Source organism: Gastrolobium bilobum, unplaced genomic scaffold (assembly GCF_033153095.1).
Source record: "Gastrolobium bilobum isolate Gb01-03AN ecotype WA unplaced genomic scaffold, APGP_CSIRO_Gbil_v1 utg3235, whole genome shotgun sequence".
In the NCBI taxonomy this organism is placed as follows: Eukaryota; Viridiplantae; Streptophyta; class Magnoliopsida; order Fabales; family Fabaceae; genus Gastrolobium; species Gastrolobium bilobum.
Window position 1 is genome coordinate 191,233 of NW_026897048.1, and position 10,927 is coordinate 202,159.

The window sequence follows — 10,927 nt, forward strand, 5'->3', positions numbered from 1 at the left end:
ATTGCAGACCTTCTCACCAAGTCCATATCCGCTGCCACTTTTCTGTTATTTAGGAACAAACTCAGTCCCATTGCCACTGAGTTTGAGGGGGATGATAGATAATGATTATTATTTCTGTTATTCTGTTATTTACTGTTCCCTCTTTTTCCAACTGCTATATATAACAGCACATGTATCTATTTGCAATATATCAATATACAATATTAATTCATTCAGTCTTCTTCTTCGTTTTCTGTTTTCCTCTTCACACAGTGTGTGATTTCCTCTTTAAAGCATCAAGGTCTTATACCTCACACACAAGCTCATTGAGAGGAAAATATTTTCGGTATATTAGATGTATTGAATAATAGGTATACTTTTTATCAAATATAAAAAATATTTTATTATTATTTTTATATATAATTTTCATTTCGGATCAAGAATACGTACACCCTGCATTTCGAAAATATGCTCCACTGAGAGGAGGTTGTTTACTGTAGTCCCGGCCCAAAAAGTTCTTTTCCAAATATAGAATAAAAAAAGGATAGAGGGGGGAATTGGAAAAAAGAAAAAGATATAAATGAGATAAAATTTTACCTAAAATAGAAAAGGACCACAAATACAAATGTGGGCCGGGATCATAATAAAAATATCCCCACTGACAGGGGGAATGTTTCATAGAAAAGATAAGATTAGATGGATGGATGGATGGACAGGTCACAACACGAATAAGAATAAAGTGTGATTCACTGCCATTCTAACGTGATCCATTGGAAATCGAAAACAAATTAGAAAATGGAAATATTTATTTATCGTATTTTTTAAATTTATTTTGTATAATTATTATTTTGCAAATAACTATGATAAAGAGTAATTATTTTATTATAAATAATTCTATTAGTTTTTATTTAAGTCTTAATGAAATAATTTTCAAACTCAAACATAATAATCAGAATTTTATGATTTTTTATAGCTATTTAATAGATAATTTGAAAATGATAATTTTATACAATAACATTGGAAATAAAAAATATCTACCAAATAATAGTCTTAAAAATCAAGTAAAATATATTAAAAACAGAGGAAGATAAATTTAAGTAGTTTGATGCATGGAGATAAACTATACCTATATTTGAACATTAATAATACTGGTGTAATTTTGTTGTTTCCATGTGTTTTATGTGTGAAAAATCGTTAAATAATTATATTGGTAGTTTTTTTATTAATTTTTATAAGGCTCACATTTATTTGGTTTATGTTATGTATTGTGCATATTTGTGAGTAAAAGTACTCTTTAAAATAAACTTGTCTCTTAAGGTAAATATATAAAAGTATATTTGTCGTTTAATTTTAGTTGATGAATATTATGATCCACTTTAAATTAAAAGGCGTTGATTAAAGAGGAATGGGGGTCTTGTCCAGAAAAAAAAAAAAAAAAAAACTGATTACCAAATAAGGAAGAGAAATGGTTGTCCTCTTCTGCTCTTCTTTTTTCACTCTTTGCCATTCAAGTGGATTTTTTTGCGTGGAAAAGTGGTTAAGTAATTATGTTATTTGATCATAATCACTCATTGATGATAAAATAAAAGAGAAAAAAAGTATAATTTTTAAATAAGTAATTATAATTAAATAACATGACTACATAATCACTTTTTCACGTGAGAGAATCCACTCCCTTGCCTTTCTAATTAGCATTTCATTTCAATTCGTTCAATCACACTTTTTGTTGGCACAATAACCAATGTCCCAATATAAGTAATAGTAGTTGCCACACAATACGATGTCACAATATTTGCAGGAAAATTCATGATAAGAATCGGAGACGTCGATATATTCGAGGCTTCGCTCAACTATTTGGCAAACAGGCCTGCTGTGACAAAAAAGCTGATACAATTACTTCTGCTTTTTGACAGACTGTAAATTGAAAATTTATATTTCCCAAACACGAAATTAAAATCAAAGTCACCTTCGATAGGAGTGAATCATGTGAAAAAATGATTATGTGATCATATTATTTAATCATAATTATTTATTAATAATATGATAAAAAAAAGAAAAATATATAATTTTAAATAATTATTTATAATTAAATAATATGATCACACGACTATTTTTCACATAAAAAATAGTTGCTGATAGTTTACATTACATATCAGCTCTTTGCTGTCTCGGTTAGCTTTTCCTGTATCACGTGAAAATATCGAACTAAATTATTTAATAAAACACTTTGTAAACTAACCTAGTTTGGACGCATCCATTTTATTTTAATTCCATAAGAAATTAATGTAAATATTGTCTCTTATATCACTAATGATCACATTTAATGACGTAGCTCACTAACAATAAGACTGGTTGAAACTTGAAACTATGGTCCTAATAATTCAAAATACAAAATATCCTCTAATATTAAAATTTTACATGATTTGGGTATATAACATTTTTGTATTTTCTTTATTAATCATATTTGAACTCCAATTATTTAATATAAATGAAGAGATACACACACAAAAATTTTATATAATAAGGTCATATGAATTTTTAAATAAGAAAATCCACTCCTAAAAAAATGAAATTCACTTATTTTTCATTATCAAATTAAGTAGATTTGTTGACTGCGACTCTCCAAAGTTGGGTCGTGCTTATAGAACAAGTTAACCCCCACCCCACTTACTGGGGTATGATCACTCGCGTCAAAAGGATTGATCATTCATATTTGGCTTTTATAATCTACTGACAAAATAATATGCACACAATATGATTTAAAACAATGGATGACAAGATAACTAAACAAAATCCCAGACAATAGTAATTCCTTGGTGGAGGAGAAATTTTTTTTGTCCGAGAATCTCGATTTTTAAAAATATAATTTTTACATTCAGTTTACGATAATATCTAAAAATTTAAAATTTAGAAAAATTCAATTTCTTAAAAATCTTAGAAAATAACGCGTACCAAATGTCCCCTCAAGTCACTCTTTGAACCAACAGCCATTGAGTTAGTTTGTTATTATAAAATAGATAGATAAATATTGTGTACAATGTAGAAACTTATATAATGTAAAAAGAACACTGATACCAGAGTGAGGAAAATTCCAAAACCACAAGTTACCCTGTGGTTATTGAACCTTTGAGTGTCAAGGAATTTGGGCACAGCACATTTAAATTTCAAACCTTTTGGCAAATTAAAGTACATGTTTTCTTGTATTCAAAAAAAAAAAAATCCATATTTTTTTATAGGAGGTAAGATATTTTGACTATTAATTTTTTCTACTACCACTCCACTACCACTTTAATCACCATTGGATTAAAAGTTATTTTTCTTTTCTCTCTCTTCATTCAACTTTTCCTCTAATCCAATGGTGATTAAAGTGGTAGTGGAGTGATAGTAAAAAAAATTGGTAGTCAAAATATTCTAACTCTTTTTGTGCACTAAAAAAAAAAAGTACATGTTTTTCTAAAATTATATCTTATTATAATGGGCCACGTCTTTGTCGCGATGTCTATGATGTTCGTTTAATAATAACGAGTGGTTGCCAGGTAAGAGGACTTTTCAGGTCTATGGTGTTGCTTCCAGTCGAGTGGTTAAACGTGCTAAGTGTGTTACCCTTTATTCGTACATGACATCATGATCAAAACTTTGATCCTCCTTCCCCCTTATGGAAATTGGAAAAGTGTTCTGCAATGGTCATTGGTCAGTTACTCGTTCGTGTTGGATGTAATAAAAAATTCAGATCTATCTCATTAAATTTAAAAAGATTTAGTTAATACAAGATTACATTAAATTAATAAAATCAAACAACTTGTAAGTTTAGAAGTTAATTAAACCGGGCGTGAGCCAAGAAAATTGTTCAGGTTTTTTTAGTAAACCGATCCTAAATCTGAATCAAACATAACTTATTGCTGGTCGTAAGTGGGGGATTGTATTTGGAAAATTGGAGATGTTTGTACAGCACAGTATTTCAAGGTGCAGGTCCACTTGATGTGACTTGACCATGTCTGACAACTAACTGTAGGTAAGGACTCAATGAAAAATTGGTGTTATTATTGGTTCCACTACAGTAACACTAGGTTTGTGGTCCACTTTATCCACCACGTTGAGGAAAAATTCTTTGGTGATACATGTCGATCGTAAATTTAGTGTATTTTTCACTTATATTGTGACATGTATTTTATTTTTATCAAATTAATATTAAATAATTTATTTTAAAATTAAAAGAAAAAATGATTTGATATAAAGTAAGACACATATCACAAAATAAGTAAAAAATATACCGAGTTTTCGATACATGTGGTGTAGTACCAAAGATATTGTCCATATTGAGATGAAGATCAGTTCCAAGAACACCACAGCTTTGCTTTTTCATGCCTCTTGGAACTCAATTTTGGTAGGTGCCGTAACGCAATGGCTGAGCCTGATGCCCTTGCCATCATCTGGTGTTTTTGTTTTGTTTTTACCAAGTTTTAAATTTGCGATCCTTCCAAGACTATAATGACAATTTGTAAACTGAAGTGGGCTTCGATTATAAACCTATGACTTGTAAACAAGTGTATGAAAGTTTTCACGCGAAAAATAAAATAAAAAATTGTGTACCTGCGACACAAATTTTTTGTAACAACATTAAATTAATATCATAAGCTAGTCATATGATTTTATAAACAAGGGAAAGTGAAATACTTATAACTGGTTACTTTTACCCTGATGAATTAAAGATGTTACATTATATATATGGGTTTTATGAGTATAATGTTGTAGGATATAAGAAGAGTTTTCTACTCTCACAATAAAGAAGAGAGAGAAAGTGAAATGATGAAAGGAAAAAAAAACATGTGGACCCCACCTCTTAATTGTGTGTGTAGAAAAATTTTATTAGGTTATGTAACATGATACTAATAAAACCCTATATATATATAGGTAGGGGTGTTCATCAACCGATCCAAACCGATTCAAATCGCAAAAACTGAACCGAAAAACCGATAACCAAATAAACCGAAAATCGAAAAATCGGAAACCGAAAGAAAATCGCAAATTTTAATTGGATTAGATCGGTTTTCGGATGGGTTGATGAAAACCGATCCAATCCAAACCGATCCAATATATTAATTATTCTCTACCTACTTGTCCTTTCTCCAATCATAGCCCAAAAATTTCTAAACTCAAGACCCATTAACTCATCAACTAAACACAAAAAAAAACTTAGTCACGTCTCATCAACTATAGTATTGTTTACTGATATTTTTGTATTTCAATTTTTTTTTTTACAAAGCCAATATATACAAAAGATGTTATTTGCACAAGAATCATGAAACTAATTTTAAGATATTCAAAAAACGAAAACCGATCCAATCCAAACCGAAAAAAATTGGATTGGATCGGATCGGATTTGAAAAAAAAATTAAACCGAATGGATGATTACATGATCAAACCGAAGGGATTGGATCGGATGAGTTTTGCTTCCAAAACCGATCCAATCCAGACCGCAAACACCCCTATATATAGGGATAAAATACATTTACATATGTTCTTCATGATTGATTATTGATTGAAATAGTTGCATCTGACCCGAGGCTTTGGCAATTGTAGAATCATCTCCCAATCATATAGTCTATACCAAAAATGGTTGTAGCAAAAATTAAAACAAAAAGGGCCTATATAGTCAAACACGAGCTTGACGTAATGGAAACTGTTGAGATATATAGTTTCATATTGGTTGTATGTGCACTTAATGTGGAGTTTATAAGGCCTTGGGCACTCCCACCCTTTGAACTAACTTTTGGGGTGGTGTATCCTAAGGTTTTTTACATGGTATCAGAGCTTCGCCGCCCCACATTTTCTCTTGTGACGTTTCTTAGCACAGGAAGGCTGAGCCTGTAGCATTGGTTCACTCTTCAAGCCCAATGGACTCTCATGTGAGGGGGCATGTTATGATATTTAGTCCCACAATGGTTGTATGTGCAACTAATTAATGTGGAGTTTATAAGGCCTTGGACACTCTCACCCTTTGAGCTAGCTTTTGGGGTGGTGTATCCCAAGGTTCTTTACATAAACCATTAATGTCTCTATTTTTTATAAATTAATGTCTCTCCTTTTTTTAAAAATTTTCAATCGGTTCATCGCTTCGCGACTAGTCCGATTCAGGACGGGTTCAGAATTAAGGCTTTAAATTCCTCCCAAAAGTGGTACTAGGGAGAATCGAACACATGCTCCCCAGTATCACATTTGGGACGGGTCCACGATTACGGCTTTAAATTCTTCTCAAAGATAAAAACACACCAAAATACTATAGTTTCATCTAAAATAATACAAATTTACATTCTTAAAAATGAGACACACATTTCGTTATATATATAATTTTTTTTTCTTTTTTATTTACCATTTTATAAAATCAGTGAAACTTTTTTTAAAAATAAAATAAAAAATGGATGAAATACAACATAAATATAAAAAATAAAGCTTTAGGGGGCGTTTGGTATGAAAGATGTTATTTTTATAAGGAAAAAAAAGTTACAGAAAATATGGTGGAATTTTTTTTATCTTGGGCAAGTTACAAAAACATGTTTGATAGGCCAAAATTTTTACTAAAAAAGTTGAGTTATTATATTAATGCTATGTTTGATTGATTGTGAAATACATCTGAAAATGTGAAATAAAATTACAAAAGTACTTATGGTGTTTGAAAATTTGTTTGAAACCTACTTTTTATGATAGAATTGTCTCTGTCCAAAGATTTTTAAGCGTTCTTAGGCAAGATTTTTTTATTGTCAATGTCCTCTTGATAGTTTAACTTATCTTTTTAACTTATCTCATACCAAACGTGATAAATATATTTTCTACATCTTAATTTTTCAAATATTTTATCAAAATTTTCGTACCAAACACTCCCCTAGAATAATGATAGTTTACATAAGAATGATTATTTTTGTACTTTTGTTGCTCAAAATCTTGCAGAAAAGGAGCGATCGAGATATAAAAATAGATAACGACTATTAAATTTTTCTTGCAAAAGATGATAATTGAGTTTTTATAAATAATTTTTTCTATGTAAGTTACACCAGTTCAACTTTCTACTTTCTCAATGTTCTGCCACTGCACACGTACACCGCCTTCTTAACATTTTATATTTATATTCTTTAAAAATTATTATATTCACAAATTATTTGTTTTCAAACTCTTTCAATTTATATTATGTCTTATCATAAATTTGTAAAGAAACTTTTTAATCAATATAACACTCCTCATATCTTTTTTAACTAAATAATAAACATAACTTAATACACATCTATGGTATCGTTTTTCATGAAACATGTCATATATTTAAAAAAAATACTACTCTCACTTTATATGATATAAATATTTTCTCATATCGAAAATTCCATCTCCTCTTTTTTTTTTCTCTTTAACGATGGATCTCACTTGATTTCTCTGTAAGAGAACTACTATGGTGTACAACGAGTGTACTATTTTCCTATATTTAATTTTTAAGCTTTTTACCCCCATAAAAAAAATAGAAAAAACAAAAATAAAAAGTTATGTGGTTCCTAATTGCTGAGCGGCGGGGTGGTTCTTTAGCACTTGCTGAAGATGGTGAGCGGTGTCCGGCGGATGAGCCACCACTCTTGGTCGTTCCGGCAAAACCCACCGTCCATCTCCGGTTCTAACCATTCCCTTATTCTCATCCTGTCGCCAATGGGATGGTACACCGTACTCACTCCGTAGGAAATCACAGCTCTTATTCACAAGAGCTATGTCACGTTTTGATGCCAAATGGAACTTCTTCTCCTTCCCATGATACCCATCCATCAAGTGCAAATGAACCTCCAAGTTATGCGCACAACCAAGATCATTCGTCGCTTTCAAAAAAGGACTACGAGTGTGATCCAATGCAAGTTCTTTCCCAACATGAGCATAACTCCAAGGAAAAGACAACGCATCCTCTATATACTTTTGGAACTGAAACTTCTCATTTGTTATTATCCCAGGCACAGTTGGTACCTTATCATGAACATTAATCACCCTCAATACCTTAACTCCAAGCTCATCACACCGTTCCTTAAACTTCAAATTCCCAACTCTAGGACCAGCAAAAGAGTAAACAGTAACAGGAATATTAATCTTAACATCATCGTCGTCTTCAACAACGTTTAACTTCATCTCAGCTATGTCATAAGCACTTAATATAGCCAAAGCAGAACCAAGACTATGACCTGTGATCGTGATGCTTATCTCTTCCTCTTCGTAGTATTGAAGAAGACGCTTAACCTCCGAGAGGATTTGTTCACGCGCGGAGAAAGAGCAATAACTACACGAGTCTTCTTTTTTGGTGTACAAGTCGTGGAAACCTAATTCGATTTTGATGGTTGGGTCGTTTTTGAAGTTAGCTGTTTGGAGAATGTCTTTGAGGTCATAGATCCATTCGACGTATGTTACGGTTCCTCTCCATGCGATGACTATGTCACGACGACCCAAACGTTTGATCTCTTGGTCGTCGGTTGAAACTGCCACGTAACCCATCCAGTTTGCATGTGGGCTCCATATGCTGCTGAGTTTGGATTTCTGGAAGAAGTTAGGGAGGTTGATGTTTGAGGTTGCGTAAAGGTAACGTGTGATGGTGTAGCCTTTCTCTGCCATGTCAAGCTTGTTGAAGAAATGTGATGGGTGGTATTTGCATGTTCCGCAGTACTTTGAGTGTGGATCGTAGTCGAAGGAATCGTAACATGCTTGAGCGAATTCACCGTAGCGAATGATTTCTCTTCGTAGATGAGGGTTTATTGGATCTAATAGATTTTCCCAGTCGTTGCAGCCTTGGATTTCCTTCCATACTTCACTCAAGGGTGGTGGCTCTTGTGATTCTTCGAGGAAAAGGGTTTGTTCGAATTCGTCCACGTCGGTGGTTATGCTTGAGATTGAAGAGGAAGAGCATTTGATCATGTGTGTGTTGAGGATGATGAGTGAAGGTTTGTTTGTTAGGGAGAGGATTGTGGATTTTTTGTTGAAGGTGGATCTTTGAAGGAGAGCATGGGAAATATATGGGATGGTTTGATGGTCGAGGTTGAGATGAAGAAAAGGAAGAACAGAAGCCATGTCAAATGAGGAAAATCAATCTCTATTTTGTGGGAAACACTGGCAAACAAGGTTAAAAATAAGGGAGAAGAAGACCAGAATATGGAGAGGAAGGAATGATTAAATGGAGTAGTGGAAAGAGAGTGATGGAGTGAGAGTTACATATGGTGTTGCATTTCTCTATTCCCAAAAGTAGTGTTATATAGCAGTAGGACGATTATTAAAATTTCACATGACATATAATTTTTTTTTTATCTGTTCCTCTAAATAAATAAATGGAGTCTAATTATCGATAATAAAAAGAGAGAGAAATATATGATCACATCGTCTGAAGAGGATTCATTCATATATCATATATGCTTCAACACAAACCCCACTACACCGTTTGGTTTCTTCCGAGTAAGATTACGCCACCCTATCTACTTTATTAAAAGTATACAAATGAAACTTTTGTACATGATGGTGTGTGACAAAATTTAGAACAATCACCGTTTTCTCACCGTTGACAAAAAAAATTATCAGACTGTCATGTTAACAGTAAATTTTGTCAAAATATCACGTCGCATATTTCGCTACACTGTGTAGCGAAATATGTGTGCAAATAATTCGCTACACAGAGTAGCAAAATTTTCTCTGTTTGACACGTGGCATTTTTTATTCTGTGCATTCTGACGTGGCATATTTCGCTCCACTGTGTAGCGAATTACTGCACACATATTTCGCTACACAGTATAGCGAAATATGCCACGTGGCATTTTGGCAAAATTTGTGTTGACGTGGCAGTCTGTTAATTTTTTTTGCCAACAGTAGCCCTTTGGTTACTGTTCCGACATATTTTCTTGCATATTATTATTACCAATCATTATTATTAAAGTAATTTAGCTTATTATTATTTTTACATATTAAAAAATTTAATACTTCTCATTTATAAAAGATAAAATTAATTTATATATATATATATATATATATATATATATATATATATATATAAGTATATGAGATCCATGTGAAGATAAAATAAAGAGTAAATAATGCCCTTTTGGGTCCTTAACAAAAAACACGATCCCCACTTTAGTCCCTTACAATAAAAATTAGTCAGTTGGTCCCTAACAAATTCAAAGTGGACCCATTTTAGTCCTTTTGAGGGACTAATATGGGTCTTTTTTGAAATTATGAAGGACCACGATTTCAACTAAATGGGTCCACTTTAAATTTGTTAGGGACCAAATGACTAATATTTTTTGTAAGGGACTAAAGTGAGCACCGTTTTTTTTGTTAGGGATCAAAAAAGGGTATTTACAATAAAATAAATATGAATCTCACACACTTTTATGTATATAAAAGAGATAATTTTATTTTTTATAACATCAGAGATATTAAATCCCATATTAAATTACAGTATATATATATGTGTGTGTGTGTGTTTGTGTGTTAAGAACTTTGAGGTCACCACCCCAAAAGCTAGCTCAAAAGGTGAGAGTGTCCAAGGCCTTATAAACATCACGTTAGTTGTCGTACAACCAATGTGGAACTATATTTCTCAACAATATATATATAGTAGTGCTCCCAAGAAATATTATTTATGTCTGTACATTTAGTGATGGAAGTTCGGGACAATGTCCCCGAATTTTTGTTTTAAAGAAAATTTTAAATGTATTCAAAGACAAAAGAATATAAACAAAAAAAAACTTGAACTTACTACAAAAATAAAGTACCTTTTGGGTCATCAACTAAATTTACAGGACCCAATTTAATACCTTAGAAAAAAAATTGACTCGTGATCTCTCTGAATTTCAAAATAGACCCATGTTAGTCTTTTTAGGGCTTAATGTAGGTCTTCTTTAATTGCAGAGGGACCACAATTCTGACTAACCAAATTTATTTTGAAATT

The 10,927-nt window shown here is 31.9% G+C and overlaps 1 protein-coding gene across 1 annotated transcript; it reads right to left on the minus strand.

Moving 5' to 3' along the window:
- Nucleotides 1-7,305: 7,305 nt before the first annotated feature.
- LOC133303704 (phospholipase A1-Igamma3, chloroplastic) lies at nucleotides 7,306-9,173 on the minus strand. Its single transcript, XM_061503661.1, has one exon. It carries the CDS (start codon nucleotides 9,055-9,057, stop codon nucleotides 7,504-7,506), a length of 1,554 nt encoding a protein of 517 aa, XP_061359645.1. The 5' UTR covers nucleotides 9,058-9,173; the 3' UTR covers nucleotides 7,306-7,503.
- Nucleotides 9,174-10,927: the final 1,754 nt, after the last annotated feature.